The sequence below is a fragment of the Medicago sativa genome, chromosome 4 (assembly GCF_051527215.1).
Source record: "Medicago sativa cultivar Bolivia chromosome 4, Bolivia_mono, whole genome shotgun sequence".
Lineage (NCBI taxonomy): Eukaryota > Viridiplantae > Streptophyta > Magnoliopsida > Fabales > Fabaceae > Medicago > Medicago sativa.
The window spans coordinates 98172212-98190886 of NC_140752.1; the positions used below are offsets into that span (position 1 = coordinate 98172212).

Consider the following 18675-nt stretch of genomic DNA (forward strand, 5'->3'; position numbering starts at 1 on the left):
GAGCCGTCAAATTGAACCCTAACGAATAACCACTAAAACCAAAACGAAGAAGCTGTATCAATTTCTGCATGCATCTATAAATAGTAGTAAATTTTTATATCAATTATTTCATCAAATATTTTTTACATAATATTTATAATTATTTTATGATTTTTTAACATCAACTTTACAAACTTTACCTGTAAACTATCAAATTGGTCAATGATGTCTTTGTAAGTTATTTTCAAATTAATCCCCAACTCTATTAATATTTCAAACTAGTCACTTTTTAAATATAAAAAAAAAAACAATTAGGTTTGTGTCTGTGTGTTTTGTCGTATAATCAGGGACCTAATTGAATTTTTTTTGATAAAAACAATAACTAATATAAAATATTAATAGAGTCAAGTACTTATTTGAGAATAACTTACAAAAACAAAGACCAATTTGATAGATTGCTCAATTTTAATCAGAGGCATGATGCGAGTAAAGGGTGAAGGAGTTGTATCGCAAGATTCAAGTTAAGAACTCACAAGCGGATCCTTTATCTCCATAGTTTTTCATAATTTGTGTAGAGGGACTCTCACTTTTATTAAAAAGGCAATATCATATCAAAGTGTATTAGGGACCACCGTTGACAAATAAGAGCGAAGTTAGGTATTTACTTGATAATCTCATGTCATATGAGAAAGTATCGGGTCAAAACATCAACATGCAAAAACCAGAAAGAAAAAAAAAAGTAGTAAAAATACAAGTTTTTTTTTTTTGGTGAACAGTAAAAATACAAGTTTTCCGGCGAAAGAACAACCCCAAAATATTCTTCAAGTGAAGGAAAATGTGGGTTCAAATATTAAATACATAGATCTTCCATCTAACTCCGTTTTATTTGATTTCATTATTTAATACATCGTTTTTCAAAGAAATATATTATTTTAGGAATTAAGCTTATTTTATTTGATTAAAAACCTCTTAGGCTCTGTTTGGTAAAAATAGCGGATAGCTGATAAGCTAGCTGATAGCTGATGACTAATGACTGATAAGCTAGTTGAAATGTTTGGTAAAATTAACGGTTCAATTAGCTTATAAACGTAAAATGACATAAAAGGGTATTTTTACTCCATTATAAAATTTGTATCAATTGATATTTAAAATATTTAAAATTTCATAGTTTAAACATATTAATCTAATATGTCTTTCATATGTTATTTTTAAATTCATAAATTGGCTAATGTTTTATTTAAAATTGATTTTATTTCAGTTTTTAGACTTTATAAAAAAATCAAACAAAACCTTTAAAAAAAAATAATTGTTACCCTCTAAAACAAAATTAATCATATTGACCCAAAATCAAACAAAATTTTGTTTTTAGACTTAAAAACAAAATTAAACATAACGTAATATGATTTATTTAGGTAAACGTAACATATATTTTTTTTAAGGAAAAATGTAGTTTTTATTTTTGTAAACATGAACATATATTTTGTAAAAATAATAAAAGCGTGAGCATATATATTTAGTTAAAGTGAAATCTGAGATTAAAAGTGTCATGTTTTTCTTCAACGTAGTTATTTATTACAAAGGGTAAATATGGATTTTGTTAAATTGATAAGGGTAAAAATGAGACAAAAAATGAGAAGCTATAAGCTATAAGCTCAAACGCTACTTAGAATAGCTTCTGAAAAATAGCTTATAAGCTCGTGAAATAAGCTATAAGCTCATGGTCAAAAAATGTTACCAAACAGAGCTTTTTTTGTCAAATGAGCTTATAAGTTATAAGCTAAGAGCTAAAAGCTCTTTTTTGTGGTTTACCAAACAGACCCTAATAGTTTGTCATAATTACTTCATGTTCAAGCATGCCTATTGTCATGATTTTTGGTTTTTCTTCTTATAAAAAGGACCGGAGAAAGTACATCTATTGGAGCGTTTACTCTTAGGTCTTTTCAACTACGTATATACATACATACACACGTACGTAGAGTACAAAACAATACAAAATCCACTTAAAACAAGTCAACACTACACAAAGTGGTTCGTAGTTATACCAACAAAAAAAACCTCTACATACAAAGTGGTTTTCAAAAGGAATACACGAGAAATAAAAGAAAAAAAAAAAAAAAAAATCTGAGACACAGAGTGGGAAGTGTTGGACTCTGGTGAGAGTGAGAGTGAAGAAGAATGGAATTACTTCCATCAGAAGCAGCAACTCCGATCTCAAGGAAACAAGGCTTCCGATCATTGAAACTTGTTTCCACCGACATGAACCAACTCCTCTCTGACCAACCCGTCGGCGTCGACTTCGGCACTCTCGATAACGGCCTTCGCTACTACGTTCGCTGCAATTCCAAACCACGCATGAGAGCCGCTCTTGCACTCGCCGTCAGAGTCGGGTTAGTATTTCTCAACATAACTCCTCACTTATCTTCTCCGAGCCACCGACACTTCTGATTTTGGAGACGTATCAATTATGTAATTTTCTTTCAATTGTTTATCTCTTTCAATTCCTCAATCGAAATTATTGATTGCTGTGCGATGAATTGCAGATCAGTTCTTGAAGAAGAAGATGAACGTGGAGTTGCTCACATTGTTGAGCATCTTGCTTTTAGTGCTACAAAGAAATATAATAATCATGATATTGTTAAGTTTCTTGAAAGTATCGGAGCTGAATTTGGTGCTTGTCAGAATGCAGTTACGTCTTCTGATGATACTGTTTATGAGCTGTTGGTTCCCGTTGACAAGCCGGAATTGTTGTCTCAGGCGATTTCGGTTTTAGCAGAATTCAGTTCGGAGGTATTGGAGTCTATTCGGATTAACTTAGTTAAGCTTATTTACTCACACAAGCACTTATGAGATTGTTTCAAAGAGCTTATGAATACCGGTTATGACATATCTATAAGTTGGTTTAAGCTTATTTTTAAAAGCTTTCTGTGATAGCTTTTGAAAACAGTTTACAGCCTATATGAATATAGTTTAACTTTATATTTTGTTGTAGAAATAACTTATGCATAAATTCTTAACTGAGTTGATTATCTAAACGAGACCTAACAACAACTTCGCCAAATTATGTTATGTTCTTTTTGGATTTTTGAATGCTTTATTTATTTCTAGTTTTTATTTGTTGAATGCTTTATTTATTTGTAGTTTTTATTTGTTGTGATGAGATTGTTATGTGCAGATTCGAGTATCGAAAGATGACTTGGAGAAAGAAAGAGGAGCTGTCATGGAAGAGTACAGGGGAAGCAGAAATGCCACGGGGAGGCTGCAGGATGCTCATTGGACTCTGTTGATGGAAGGTTCAAAGGTACCTTAAACCAATTCTTTCTGCTATTAGTCATGTTAAGATAAGATGGTTTTGTATTGGAGGTTACGAAGAGGTGATTTTTGGGAATTATATGGGTTGATGCATAAAGTGTTTAATTGGTTGCAGTATGCTGAAAGGTTACCAATTGGACTCGAGAAAGTGATTCGGACCGTTTCTCCTGAGACCGTGAGGCATTTTTACAAGAAATGGTACCATTTATGCAATATGGCTGTCATAGCAGTTGGAGATTTTTCTGACACACAGGTTCTTTTTGTTACTTATCTTCTTTTTATGCTATGGTTGTGTTGTTTGGTTAGTTGTTTCTACTAACTTTTTTCTCCCTTGTACAATTTCAGAGTGTAGTTGAGTTGATAAAGGTTCATTTTGGCCAGAAAATTCCAGCACCTGATCCTCCACCTATTCCAACATTCCAGGTTCCATCACATGATGACCCACGGTTTTCTTGTTTTGTTGAATCTGAAGCTGCTGGGGTAAGTAAGTAACGAATCATTAACTTTTGGCAATTTTCCGGGGGTTTTCACTAGTAATGTTGTCTTGCTTGGAAACTAACATATTACTTTGGGTTTGCCCAATAACAGTCTGCAGTTATGATTAGTTATAAGATGCCAACGAATGAGCTTAAAACAGTAAAAGACTACAGAGATTTACTTGCAGAGTCCATGTTCCTCTATGCATTAAACCAGAGATTTTTTAAAATATCCCGTAGGAAGGATCCACCCTATTTCTCATGTTCAGCTTCTGCTGATGTTCTAGTCCGTCCAGTAAAGACCAATATTATAACTTCATCATGTAGAGGAAAAGGAACTCTTGAAGCCCTGGAATCAATGTTAACAGAGGTGCTTTTACCATTGATCTGAGAAGCCTCATTTTTTTCTTCTCTTTTTTTATCTTTCACTTTCCTTTTCTCCTTTTTTCTTTCAAGATTTAAGACAGTTATATTTTAGGTTGCTAGGGTGCGGCTTCATGGCTTTTCAGACCGTGAAGTATCTATAGTCCGTGCGCTGCTGATGTCAGAGATTGAATCTGCCTATTTGGAGCGAGATCAAGTTCAGTCCACGAGCTTGAGAGATGAATATCTACAAGTATATTATATTTCTTTGTTTACATTAAAATGGATAATAACAAACTGTGCATTATTTTGGTTATAATATTGTTTTGTTCATGCAGCATTTTCTCCATAATGAACCTGTTGTTGGGATTGTGTATGAAGCTCAACTCCAAAAGACTCTTCTACCACGTGAGTTGATATATCATGTGCTTTTTTATGTCTTAGTTCTGATATCAAATTTCTGGATGTATTTAGATATAACTTTAGTTATTTATATATATTTATACCCCTCAGATATATCAGCATTAGAGGTCTCTAAATATTCTGAGAAATTACGGACGTCTTGTAGCTGTGTCATAAAGACCATGGAGCCCCGAACATTTGCCGTGTTTGATGATCTAAAAAATGTTGTTAAGAAAGTCAATCTTCTTGAGGAAGAGGGTAAAATTTCTTCGTGGGACGATGACCATATTCCTGAAGAAATTGTGACTTCAAAACCAAATATGGGGTGAGTTCAAAGGGGAGCACCTTTCTCTATCTTGTACATTACACTTTCATTTGCCTACACAGTTCTTTACTCTCTGATTCTGATATGGGGCGAGTTCAAAGGGGAACACCTTTCTCTATCTTGTATATCACACTTTCATTTGCTTACATAGTTATTTGCTCTCTGATTTCTAGCGCACCTCATATAAAATCATCCATAGTGTAATTCCCACATGCTTATATTCATGTAATCATTGTTGGTGATTCATATAATCAGTCGTTTATTCAACCTGAGATTTTCGTCCTGTTTTTCCTATGAGCTAACATTCACAGCTTTAGTGATTATCATGACCCATGAGGTCATTTTAATAGTGATAAGCATAAAACTTTAGTGGTTCTTCTGTAACTCTTATTTAGAGTTGAATTCATGTAGTGAAAATAAAGGAAATTTCCTTACTTGGCTTTCCCTATAGGAACCAATTGTTTATGCTTTTAGCTATTTTCATTTACTTTGCCATTAGGCTGTGTTTCATTGAAGTTTTGATTGTTCTCAGCAGTAGGATGCCAGCATTTATATGTTTAAGCAGCTTGGATTTTATATGTAATGAATGGTTTCATATATCAGTTATTAAACTATGGGTTAAGTGTCCTAATTAGATAATTTTCTTCCAGTAAAACCTATGTTTAGGTATTAACATTCTAATCTCATTTTTCCTAAATAAGGCATGTTGTGAAGGAATTGGAATACTCAAACATTGGAGCTACTGAACTTATTCTGTCAAATGGGATGCGGATCTGCTATAAGCGTACAGACTTCCTTGATGATCAGGTTTTGATTCTTCTAGGCATTGCTTATCATTAATCATACATATTTTCTTACCCAAACATTGACCAATTTCTTTATCAATCTGGTTGCAGTTTAGTATTACGTTATTAATTGACAACTTACTTAGATTTTGTTAATTATATGATATGACCCCTAATAGAGTTTAGTCAGGTCAAATTAGAACTTAAACCCAGGGGTGTTCATAAACCAATCCAACTTGGGTCAAAATTGCACATACCAAACCGAAAAAAACACAAACTTTTTAACTTTTTTATTTGATTGGCTTGGCCTTTGGTTTCAAGTTAAAAATTGATCTAACCAAATTCGAATAATGAATTTATATATATGTACGTCTGTATATATTATTTTGTACCTACAAAATTCAACATTTTTTGTTTTAGTCCGTAATTTTTTATTTTATTTTGGATGCTTTTTGTCCCAGATTAGTTTTTCATTGCAATTTTAGTCCATACTGTTAAGTTCTGGCTCGTACCTACGTGGATGACATATCATTTGACACATAGGATTAAAAAGTGACACCGAGTTATAAACTTATAATAAAACGATTAATAATTAAGATAACACCTTGATTCAAAAATAAAAACTTACATTATAAAAAATATCAAATCCGTCTTCCCCACCTCTGCTTCAGTTTCTTCAGAAGTGCATAACTAAGCGCATAACCGAGGTGCTCACATATGGAGTTAAAAGAACATCCAGTGAATGACGTCATGTCAAGGTCAAATAACACCAAAACTAATAGAAGATAGGTTACAGGATAGCTTGTCTAGTCCCAGTGTAGTGTAGCATATAGAAGCCCTTGTAACTGATGCAACTGAATCAGTCACTACTCTAACTAACTCCCAGTGTAGTGTAGCATATAGAAACCCTTGTAACTGATGCAACTGAATCAGTCACTACTGTAACTAACTGACTGACAATTGTCAGTCTCCTACTCATCCTAAACCGGCTATAGCTGGTCATAAACAGATCTATAAATAGATTGTTCTCTAGTGTGATTTGTGAATTCTGAATTCATTCAATCAAAAACAGTTCAATACTCTCTGAAAGATCTCAAATCAGAATTTCAACAGTTCTATCATGGTATCAGAAATTTGAGTCGATTTGGTGACTTCCTCGGAGACTTCACCGTTGCCGGCAACTGAATCAGTGTAGTGTAGCATATAGAAACCCTTGTAACTGATGCAACTGAATCAGTCACTACTGTAACTAACTGACTGACAATTGTCAGTCTCCTACTCATCCTAAACCGGCTATAGCTGGTCATGAACAGATCTATAAATAGATTGTTCTCTAGTGTGATTTGTGAATTCTGAATTCATTCAATCAAAAACAGTTCAATACTCTCTGAAAGATCTCAAATCAGAATTTCAACAGAACATCATGGTATCAGAAATTTGAGTCGATTTGGTGACTTCCTCGGAGACTTCACCGTTGCCGGCAACGGTTACACCCTCACCACCTCCGCTCAGCCTTGTATCATCTTCCTCCATGAGCAAGAACTCCTTTTCCACCATCTCTGAAAGCTTGATTTGGAGAACTATCTCCTTTGGTGTCAACAGGTTGAACATGTTATCAAAGCGCAAAAGCTACATCATTTTCTCATCAATCCTTTAAGTCCTACCAAATTCAACTCTCTTGAAGATGCAAATCACATATCTCGTACAGGATCAAATCCTTTTGGCTTGGCTTCAATCTACAACGTCGCGTAATTAGCTGCAAAAACTCGTGGATTTTGCGGGACAAAATTCACGTGTTTTGAGCAGCATATGCAGGCGAAGTAAGAGTTAGCCATGGCAGAAACCATACAGTACGCTCTCGAGACACTGTGACGGCAGCATCTTGGTTGCATTGGTAGAGGCGTTGTTAAAATACCCTAACCCCTGATCTTTGTTCCCGTTCTTCCTCCCCCAGTCCCCTAAGTTTTCTTTAAAACCCTAGAACTCCCTTTTTGCCCTAGCCAATCCCCAACTTTTGTATGATAAAGAAGTATTTGTTGTGTCATCTTGGGTGCATTTGGATATCAGCTTGGGTTTCAGTTTTGAGAAACGGGGAAAAGGGCTCTGCATCCGAACAATAAAGTGTCCCAGAGGCAATTTGTTGGTTTGCAAAGGTGATGAGTCGGTCTAGAGGTTTAGGGCTTGGTAGGGGAAGAGAAGACCGAGTTCATTGAATCAAACGAAAGTTGTTGCTCTAGGTCCCTAGTTAATTTTTCATCTGCACTCTGCAGTTTTAGCTCCTGACATTAATCCATCTCCAATATCTGCTGAAGTGACATAAAATAGTGCACATGTCATAACTTATGTCTAAAAATTAATCTATTTTTTTAAGAAAATTAATCTATTGTGTAACCAAAGTTACTGAAATATATTGAATAAACTTAATCTATCTTCTTCTCTGTCATTGTAGTATAATAAACTGGAGCTTCTTTTTTATACTCAATCATACATACACATAAGCCACTTGTAGTGCCATAAATTAAGTTTTCTGTTTCGTAGTAAATTTAAATAGAAAATAGCATACACAAACATTTATTATTGGGCATAAGCTAATACATTATACCGATGAGCGGTCCGATGAGCGGTGTTCCATTATTTTTGTGGTGTTAAAATTATGGCAGAAAATCTTCAGTTCTAATCTACAGATGTGTCACAACAGGTTATCTTCACCGGTTATTCATATGGGGGCTTATCTGAACTACCAGAAAGCGAGTATTTCTCTTGCTCAATGGGACCGACCATTGCTGGGGAAATTGGTGTGTTTGGTTATAGACCATCTGTCCTAATGGATATGCTTGCTGGCAAGAGAGCTGAAGTCGGCACCAAGATTGGTGCATATATGAGAACTTTTTATGGTGACTGTTCACCTTCAGACCTGGAAACTGGCTTGCAGGTATATTTGATTTAATTAGCAAAATAATGTCGCTCTTTTCATTATATGATCACAACTTAAAGTAGTGTGTAGTTGCTCACAACCAAGAGAACACATTAAAAAACCATTGTTAAATTATACAACTAATTGTTTATGTTTTAAAGTAGGAAGCAAGTATTTTTCATCTTTAAGTTTTGATCGATTACAAAGCAAGTATGTATTAGTAATCTTTTTCTGAATGCCTTATAATATTTCTCCTTTTTCTTCATGAATGTTTTATAGACATAACATAACTTGAATATGTAAATTCCATCCATATTTAAGTTATAAGGTAATTTTGTTGTTACTGTAATTGTTAGCTATACCCTAGTGCTTTGCTTTGCAATCGAGCAAAACTTTTAATTGTATTTTTTGCTTTTTCTGCTTTTTGTTCTGTTGATAGCTATGATTCTCCAAAAAGATGTTACATACATGAGCTTGTCAGCAGTGTCTTAAAATCTTCCGATCCTTGCATCGGCTTCATTTTAAAATTGTTCCAAATTCAACCGCTTCTATCTTCTGTATTTTCTCCCTTTCATCCTTAAACACTTGAAAGTGCATGCATATTAATATAGTCAACAGTAGGTGTTAAATTATAAAACTATATGTTTGTGTTTTAAAGTAGGAAGCAAGTATTTTTTATCTTTAGGTTTTGATCGATTACAAAGCAAGTATGTATTAGTAAATCTTTTTCTGAATGCCGTATATTTCTCCTTTTTCTTTGTGAGTATTTTCTAGACATAACATAACTTGAATATGTAAACTCAATCTATATTGTAATTCTAAACTATACCCAAGTGCGATGCTTTGTAATCGCTCAACTTTTAATTGTATTTTTCGCTTTTCTGCTTTTTGTTCGGTTGGTAGCGATACGATTCTCCAAGACTATGTTACATACAGGTGCTTGTCTCGGTGCCGTAAAATCTTCCGATCCTTGCATCGGCTTCATCTTGAAATTGTTCCAAATTCAACCACTTATATCGTCTTTATTTTCTCCCTTTCATCGTTAAACACTTGAAAGTGTGTGCATCTTAATATAGTCAAACAGCAGGTGTGTGTTTAGGTTTGTTAGCATGCTTGTATGATATTCATTTTTTTCTCTGCAAGTGCTTTCAGCCTCTCCGTTTTTGAGCAGCATTCAAATTTGTTTGCTCCCAGCTTTTCCGAAGAAGTATATTTTGATTACCTCATATCTGAGTCCATTATGATTCTGATGCATAACACAGTTTATTGGGTAATTTGAATTGTTTAACACAGCCTAGGTTCGTTATACTTTTGGCCTGCATTAGTTACATATTAATCAAGAATGCATGCTTTCTAAAGTTAGATCCGTGGAAATTTGATGTGTCTAGTATCATATTGGTCACATTTTACAAGTTTTATATCTTGTTGGATTTTTCACAAAGATTCATGTGGTTATGACTTCCACACTTGTGCACAGACATCAGTTCTATTTTTCAATGTGTGCTATCTCTTTCTTCTTATTCTGATAGTATTGTTTATTTTACAGCTTGTCTATCAGCTGTTCACAACAAATTTAACCCCAGATGAGGAAAATGTCAAAATAGTGATGCAAATGGCTGAAGAAGCAGTCTGTGCTCAAGATAGGGATCCCTATACTGCTTTTACAAACCGTGTAAAGGAGCTTAATTATGGAAACTCCTATTTTTTTAGGGTATAACATTTTTCTGGTGTCAATTTAATCATAAACTGAATAAACTACTTTTGACTTTCAACGTATATTTGTTATGCAGCCGATTAAAAAATGTGACCTACAAAAGGTTGATCCTCTGGAAGCTTGTGAATACTTCAGCAAATGTTTCAGAGATCCTTCAGCTTTTACTGTTGTGATTGTTGGGAATATTGATCCTACTATTGCACTTCCCTTAATATTGCAGTACCTAGTGAGTATACATCCACTTGCCAAAAGGCAGCAGACCTTGAATAATTCTATACCAATTGATATCTTTCCATGCAGGGTGGAATACCAAAGCCTCCTGAACCTATTATGCATTTTAACCGTGATGATCTGAAAGGACTGCCTTTCACTTTTCCAACAGCCATCCATAGGTACATCAGTGCATTGCATTCACAAACAGAAGGTGTTGGTGTTAATATAATTTGTGTAGTTTTGTACCTTCAGGAAAAGATGTGAAATTTTTGTTAGGTTCTCAAATAGGCTATTTATGTTTTTTGGCTTAGCTCTACTTTTGGTCTCTAGTTTGGTTTTTTTGAGCCAATCAAATCCATCTATTTTTCAAGTTATGCAAATTAACCTTGCCGTCAATTTTTTTATCACCAACCAAAACCCTTAAATTCTAATTTTATATCAACATATTTATGGGTTTACAATGAATTTGGGATATGGAATAATTTTGGTAGTTCAGAAGCCAGGAGTTTAGTGGAACTTTGGCTGAGTTTTAAGGATTATACAGAACATTAGAGTAGGGCTTAATGAGATAAATAATTTAGGTTTTCAGTGAAATCTGTTATTTTGGTGAGAAGGAAGTTTTCAAATGATTTAACTGATTCAATTTATGAATATCTTAAGTAAAACAATACAAATTTTAGAGTTCTAAGTAGGAGAAAAGTGATAAATGATCATGCTTTAACATCATCTCGAAAAGGCTGTATACTTTTTTCTATTGCATCTTTTTGATAATCTGGATGTTACGAGCATATTTCTATATTATGAGGCGTGTATGTATACTGAAGCACTTTTAAAAGATTCCGTGAATGCATCTTCCAAATAAACAATATTCTTTGATTGTAGAGAAGTGGTCCGAAGTCCCATGGTGGAAGCACAATGTTTGGTACAGATATGCTTTCCTGTGGAGCTGAAGAATGGGACCATGGTCTGTGCTCCTTTCTTTCGTAGTTGTTGAATCCATGGAATTATACAAAAATTTGTATTTACTGCATCTTACAAATAACTCGTATAATCTGTGTTTGGTCATGTTTGGGGCATGACTTTCAGGTAGAAGAGATTCACTTTGTTGGGTTCTTAAGCAAGCTTCTGGAAACAAAAATAATGCAGGTTCTCCGTTTCAAGCATGGGCAGGTGAGTACTATGTGTTATCTCTATTTGCCTTCAGCCTTCTTATATGGTACATTAATTCTGAGGTTTCGCCTCTATGCACCAGATATACTCTGTAGGTGTTTCGGTATTCCTTGGCGGTAATAAACCCTCAAGAACCGGTATTGTTCGTGGAGACATAAGCATAAATTTCTCATGTGATCCAGAGATATCTTCCAAGCTGGCAAGTCTCCTCCATATGTAATATAAGCAAACTTTTTATGCTGTTATATGGTGAAAAATTACTGTCTTGTAAATCATTTACAGGTTGATATTGCTTTGGATGAAATGTTGCGTCTTCAAGATGAAGGACCTACAGAACAGGATGTTTCAACCGTACTGGAAATTGAGCAAAGAGCGCATGAGAATGGATTGCAGGTTGATTTAGCCTTAAAGTTTGTTTCATTAGCATCATAGCCTTTTCTACGCTATCAATGTAATAGATATATACACCGGAAAAACAACTTCTCATTTCTCCATCTCAACTTTAAACCATGATAAAATTCAAAAGCTCCTTCTTCTCACATCTCTTTATCTACAATGGCATCTTGAATTGTGGATGAAAGGGATGGGTCATGGAAGTAACATTAACGTCAAATTTCTTTTTCTTATTTTTACATGCTCTTTCAGGAAAATTATTACTGGCTGGACCGGATTTTACATAGCTACCAATCAAGAGTCTATTCTGGTGATGTTGGCACTTCTTTTGAGGTTAGTGTCAATTACTGTCTTTTTGTTTGTATTTTTCGTTTCAGTAAACTTAGATGCTGTCTGCTGCGAGCATGAATATTTGCATTTTGGTTTTCCCCGTTGGAAAGGAATGGATTTCAAATTCTAATTCCAGTACCATTGCTTTAGTTTTGAAATGAAGAAAATGCAGAATATCTCTCTATTTCAGTTGATGTTGAAGTTTTAGGGTTAGTCTTCTGAATCTAGAGGGAGGAAAATGATTACTCAAAAATAAAAATAATAAAAGTAATTATTTGTTTACACAAATTTGAAAATTAATTCTAAGAGATAATTTAAGTAACTTTAAATTACTCTGAAGATGTGATGAAGATATGATAAGATATTTCCTTAGATTCTAGTACCTTTTTTGCTTTGACTGTTGAATGTATTATTCTTTTGCAAGTTATGATCTAATGCAATTGCAAATAAACATTCAGTTTTTCTTTTCATTAGAAATACAAAATTATATTTGTGCATCCAGACATAAACTTCTTTTAATATAACGAAATTATTAAATTATCTATTTGTGTTGCAATTACAAATTGTAATGGCAGCATAGGTTATATAATCATATTTATTCCTTTTCGTATAAATGAGAAGTTATTTATTTTGCAATTATCCTGTTTCAGATTCAAGGTGACGGGCGGTCAAAAGTCAGATCATCCCTTACCCCATCAACTGCACAGTTGGCACTACAAAGAATATTGCCTTATCCTTGTAAAAAACAGTATACCGCAGTGATACTTATGCCCAAGTCTTCTCCTTTTAAATTCCTGAAATCAGTATTCCAATCCACTCGAACAAACGGTGGCAGAGAAGCAAAGGTCTATTCTTCTAGGCCTATTGTGGAAAGATTTATGCCTGGGTTATAACAAGCATATTCACTTTGTCGATTTTTTTCCCTATTGCAGATTTTAGCTGGAATTGCTGGCCTGGCAGTTTTGGCTCTTAGTTTGTGGAGACATTCACGCAGTGGCCATATTAATAACAGACATTTACTTGGCAGTGCTACAAAGTAGAAGTCTTCCAGCAGTGTGATTCTTTATCTCACTAAAGACACAGCGTACATATCAACATTGTAAGAGTAGATTATGTAAAACACAAGTCAGCTTTGACTTAGAAGGCAAGTTAGGTGTTAGTTGTATGTGGCCCCACTAAGAGCTTGAAATGAAACATCTCTAGTATAGATTGATTTGCGCTGGACTGAACTGCATCATGCAGCTTCACTTGCAACTTTACAAAATCAACTGGAAAATGGATGCGGTACAATATTGTATTTGAGTCTGGCTATTTTCTAGTCTTTCACCAATTAGTAGTTTTGGTAGACACAGTTCCTGCACAGAATAATAAGAGTGCTCTTGATTCTTGATGCGGGATCTCTGTGCCATTTGTTTGGTGTTCTTCTATTTATCTGTAAGAAGGGGATATGTGGGAAGAGATTTTATAGTGATGAGAAGTTTCTTCCTTCAAAAAAGCATTCTGTTTTTATTTTTAGTTATAATTTAAAATTTAAATTCCACTTTGTTTTTTGTTTTGAAAAATTTGTATAAAAAACTGTAAAAACAGTATGTATAAAATTTTAGGAACCAAATCAAAGCTAAATTTTCAGAAATTTTTTATTTACAGCTGAAAACATAATGAGCCAGAAGAGGAAAGCGAAACTATAGCATATGCCCTATAATAATAACCTTATTAAACACGATTGTAGTATTGTATGCTATAAGAAGGTGGAAGAAAAAAGAAGCATTTGACTAATAAAAACTTAACTCGAAGTTATGAAGAGTTTGTTCCTTTTCTTCCTGGATTTCCCTCAACATCCTTATGATGTTAAATGAATTTCTGCACCTTTTGTTCCTTTTCTTCCTGCATTTTACTAATTTTACTATTATTTGATATTTTTTTTTTGACAAAAGTAAACGATATTCATTCATTCAAATTGATAAAGTACATCGATACAATACAAATTCAAATTCGCTAAAAACAAAAAGGGTGAATCTGTGAACAAACTCACAGCATCCATGTTAATAGCATAAAACGGCAAAGTATCTATGCCTACAAATATGACTAATATGACTATATTTAAGTCTTCGAAATACTCATGTCTTCGGATCTGCAACGTTGACGACGCCAAAGTCATTGTCATTGATCGAATCTGCACTTGCTCGAAGCTAATTTTCAACCTGAATCAAATAAACACCGCACTAAGACGGGAAATCAAAAACACACCGCACAAAGACGGGAAATCAAAACAAACAGAGTCGTTCAAAGACGACGAAATCACAAAAACAAACGAAAGAAAATCGAAAATATGTGAAATCACTTATTCAATTAGGATAGAAAGAAAAACAACTCAGAGGGGTGATTTTTGGGTCAAAATTGACCCTAAATCACCCCTCTAACAAGAAAAAGAAAAAAGAAATTGACCCTAAATCACTCATCTGACAAGAAAGAAGAAGAAAAAACGGATGTCGACTAAGGTTTGAGAAGGAGGGAAGAGAGAGATGGGAAAGATAAATTAATTTTTTTTATAGGTTTCATGCACTAAAGATAATCATATTTGTGATAATTTAAATACTAAATGTGGATACATTTTTAATTAAAATTCAAACATTGATGTGGGCGTCTAATCTCTTATCCACATTGGTAAATGAGAGTTGTTTTATCACATAACATATATGTTATATTAATTTAATATTTTACTTAAATGAATTTTTACAAATTTTAATAACAATTCACGACCAATTTTATTTTTACACTCCCTCGGAGGCTCAGACACAATTATAAGCAAACGTAATATAAAATTGCACATGGATTATCATTAGTTTTTTATCACAAAAAAATCAATAGTTTACCACCAAAAAATTAATAGTTTTTTACATGTACATGTTAATGATAAAAATTGTTAATCTCCTTTAATTTTCTTGATCTAATGAAATAATTACATTTTCAAAACTACCCTTTATTTTCTTTATCTTTTGTATAGAAACTTGTTTTTTTAGAAGTAATTTAATGACTTGAAATTCACACTTAAATGAATAAGTGAAGAATCCAGGTTCAAACTCAAACTCTCCAACATATATAATGTGATGCTCTTACCAACTTAGATATATTTATGGGAATTTATAGGAGTTTGTTTTATTGAAAACAATATTTTGGTAACAATTCTTTGATTACTATGTCTTTTCCTCTAAGAACTGGAGTGTCTTTTTGGTGATGTCTGGGTTCGAACCCCGGACTTTGCATATATTATGCATTGTCTTTAACAACTGAGCTAAGCTCGCGGGGACAAGAACTGGAGTGTCTACAAAAATAAAAATCAACCAGTAAATAAAATTATTATTACCGAAAAGAAAATACCATTATTATTTAGAGAAATAACAATGAATAATTAAAATAATTAATAATGGTTTTTTGTTTTTACAAAAAAATAAACAATGGTTGATTGAGTGGAACCCGGCTATGAGGCCCATTAGACATTAGGGTTTTATATTTAAGCTGATTTTGTGTCTTCACTCTGACCTCGTTCGTTCGTTTGCTCTCCCTTTTGAGTTCCGCCGTCTGTATATTCCAGATCGTAAGTTCCGTCCACTTCTGCTTCTTTAACCATCTTTCCACTTTGTTTATCCCGAATCACAAACAATTTATGATAATGGTGAATCGTTTCATGTATTTGTTTATTATATAGGTCACAAGTGAAAATGGTGGAGAAGACCGGCGCCGGTAGGAAGGAAGAGGTTGTCACCAGAGAGTACACCATCAACCTCCACAAACGCCTCCATGGCTGGTAATTCTCTCTCTATTGTTCATTTTTGTTTTTTTCGTTTGTCTAAACCCTATCTAGCAAATGTTTTGTTTGTTTTCGATCAGATATAGAGGAAAATTTTTGTGGATTTTTTATTTATTATATTTTTTTAATCTCCTTAGAAGGTTTTTTCAATGGCAGTAAAATAGTCCCTTCTACTTTTCATTTTGATGATATTGTAATTAAGCTGTTTGAATGTTTAAATGTTCTGTGTCTCTGTTTTTTTTTTTTGGTAGTGTGGTAATTTTTTGGTAGTGAAATGTTCTGTGTCTTTGATATTAATGTTGTCAATTGTGCTATAATGCTGCTAGTTCGCACAATTTTAAGCTAAATAGCATATCACAGAAATGGTGGTTTGCTATGCACTGCGTTTCTAGCAACTCCATAGATGTTATTTTAACTGATTTACAAACATTTTGATAACGGGGAGGCGGAATATAGTTTTGTGAGACAATACTTTGATGTAACAAACATATCCCCTTTACCTGGATGGATTATTTTACATATTTACAACTACATTTGCATTTGTCTCAGTTTTTGTGGTTTATCGTGTTAAATGACTTCTATGGAGAATATTTCGGCTGATATGTTTGTATTATTTGTTTGTTTTAACTTGATGAAATTCTAACAGTTATTTTTTCCTTTGTTATTATGCAAAACAGCACATTTAAGAAGAAAGCTCCTAAAGCAATAAAGGAGATCAGGAAGTTTGCCCAAAAGGCTATGGGAACTAATGATGTCAGAGTGGATGTCAAGTTGAACAAGGCTATTTGGAGCCAGGGGATCAGAAGTGTCCCAAGGAGGGTTAGGGTTCGCATTGCCCGCAAGAGGAACGATGATGAGGATGCTAAGGAAGAGCTCTACTCACTTGTTACTGTTGTTGAAATCCCCAAGGAAGAGCTCAAAGGATTGGGCACAAAGGTTATTGATGATGAGGATTGATGTCTTTTAGCTTTGTTAATCCGGTTTTTATATTTAATTTTGACATTGAGGATATTTTGTATGACAATTTTAAATTCCTTTATCTGTTTTGTTTGCTTGATGGCGTTCTGTTTGCCTGTCTTAGAAAGATTAAACATCAGCAATGATTATTCCTCTCTTTTCTTTTCTGCGCTTGGATGTTTTGAGAAAATGAAAACAGTTCATTACAAGTAGTATACGACTAAAATCTTATTAAAAAGGATTGGAATGAGACCTGTTCTGAACAAATATATAAGTAGGCTTCAGGATTTGTATTATGATTGTCAATTGATCATGAATTGTAATACTTCTTACAACCATACACAACAATGCTACATCCGGGCCTTGATAATCTACTTGCTGAATATATTAAATCTCAAGTCTGCATTCCAGCTGGTAGGTAGCTGTTGCAGCATCAGTCTTGTTAAATCCAGGTTTCGTGTCTCAAATTGAATTGGAGTCTCTGAATTATGCCCTGTTTGGATTGTCTTATGTTAAGCTTATCACAATGTCATAAGTTGCTTATTCCATATTATTCCAACAAGACACGAAACCTGTTGATATTGATGTTCTAAATCATCATAGTTGTTAGTTCCGGTACAATACGGTGAACATTCAATCATCCTGTTTTCTTACGAGGGGATGTGCAGAATCTGGTTCGTCATTGTCTGTAAATTTATTTCATGGAACATGAGTTTGGGAATGACTCTTGCTTGCGCAAAGTTTTGAAGAAATTCCAGCAAAAATAAAAGGAGTTTGGGAATGACTCTTTTAAACTGATTTATTTTACAATTGTAAGTAATTTTTGCTAAAATAAAAGGAGTTTGTTTGAGATATATTGTCAATGTAAATTAGTTTTTCAATGTCATCCAACGGTAAATCACCATTTTTTTTATTTCATACTATTAATTTTAAAATACACTTAATAAATGGATTGATGTGGTAAAATATATTTTTATTGGATGAAAGTCTAATTTTAATGCATTTTTTTTGTACAAGTTTGAATGCATGTCTTCTAAATTCAACTAAAAAGTAAGGACGACAAAATGGATTAGTTGGATATATTTAGAATGAATTATTAATTCATGGATAAAAAAAAAAAATCATTCATTTATAATCCACTAAAATGTTCTTTATTAAAGGCTCAGTCAATTTTTTTCCATTGAATATAAAAACTATGTGATTTATCAATGATCATCTATTTAATACAGGGACGGATGCAGGCACAAGAGTATGTAGGCTTGTGCCTGCACTAAATTTTGAGATTTTTTTTTTAGGTGGTAGAAATATAGTAAGAGTCCTGCTCTTTACCCAAACAGTTTCGCTCATTCCTAAAGTAAAAGTCGAAAATGCCCCTACGCAACTTAACTTGCGCTAGTGCATTTGTTACGTATGTTAAGTCACGTTACGTGACTTAACATGCGTAAGTGTATAACGAACGTGACTTAAGTCACGCCAAACTACAACACTAGCGCAAGTTAACTTGAGTAAGTTGGGTAGAAATTGATTTTATTCCTAA

At 33.7% G+C, this 18675-nt stretch overlaps 2 protein-coding genes across 2 annotated transcripts; both read left to right on the plus strand.

Moving 5' to 3' along the window:
- Positions 1–2044: 2044 nt before the first annotated feature.
- LOC146934444 (Insulinase (Peptidase family M16) protein) lies at positions 2045–13548 on the plus strand. The gene is made up of 21 exons (XM_085706340.1): positions 2045–2366; positions 2520–2766; positions 3152–3277; positions 3404–3541; positions 3634–3768; positions 3877–4134; positions 4243–4380; positions 4466–4535; positions 4641–4854; positions 5556–5661; positions 8338–8571; positions 10100–10264; positions 10344–10493; positions 10568–10659; positions 11363–11444; positions 11567–11650; positions 11733–11849; positions 11933–12043; positions 12296–12376; positions 13024–13218; positions 13306–13548. The coding sequence occupies exons 1-21, from the start codon at positions 2155–2157 to the stop codon at positions 13411–13413; spliced, it is 3063 nt and encodes a 1020-aa protein (XP_085562466.1). The 5' UTR covers positions 2045–2154; the 3' UTR covers positions 13414–13548.
- Positions 13549–15910: 2362 nt separating this feature from the next.
- Positions 15911–17305, plus strand: LOC146934445 (large ribosomal subunit protein eL31). The gene is made up of 3 exons (XM_085706341.1): positions 15911–15968; positions 16080–16178; positions 16859–17305. Exons 2-3 carry the CDS (start codon positions 16093–16095, stop codon positions 17136–17138), a joined length of 366 nt encoding a protein of 121 aa, XP_085562467.1. The 5' UTR covers positions 15911–15968; positions 16080–16092; the 3' UTR covers positions 17139–17305.
- The last annotated feature ends 1370 nt before the right edge of the window (positions 17306–18675 follow it).

Bases quoted from the DNA above. Each gene is read 5' to 3' on its own strand.
- LOC146934444 (XM_085706340.1), top strand. From the start codon at position 2,155: ATGGAATTACTTCCATCAGAAGCAGCAACTCCGATCTCAAGGAAACAA. The intron at 4,381-4,465 runs GTATATTATATT...TTGTTCATGCAG, and splicing joins TGAGAGATGAATATCTACAA to CATTTTCTCCATAATGAACC. The intron at 12,044-12,295 runs GTTGATTTAGCC...ATGCTCTTTCAG, and splicing joins CGCATGAGAATGGATTGCAG to GAAAATTATTACTGGCTGGA.
- LOC146934445 (XM_085706341.1), top strand. From the start codon at position 16,093: ATGGTGGAGAAGACCGGCGCCGGTAGGAAGGAAGAGGTTGTCACCAGA. The intron at 16,179-16,858 runs GTAATTCTCTCT...TATGCAAAACAG, and splicing joins CACAAACGCCTCCATGGCTG to CACATTTAAGAAGAAAGCTC.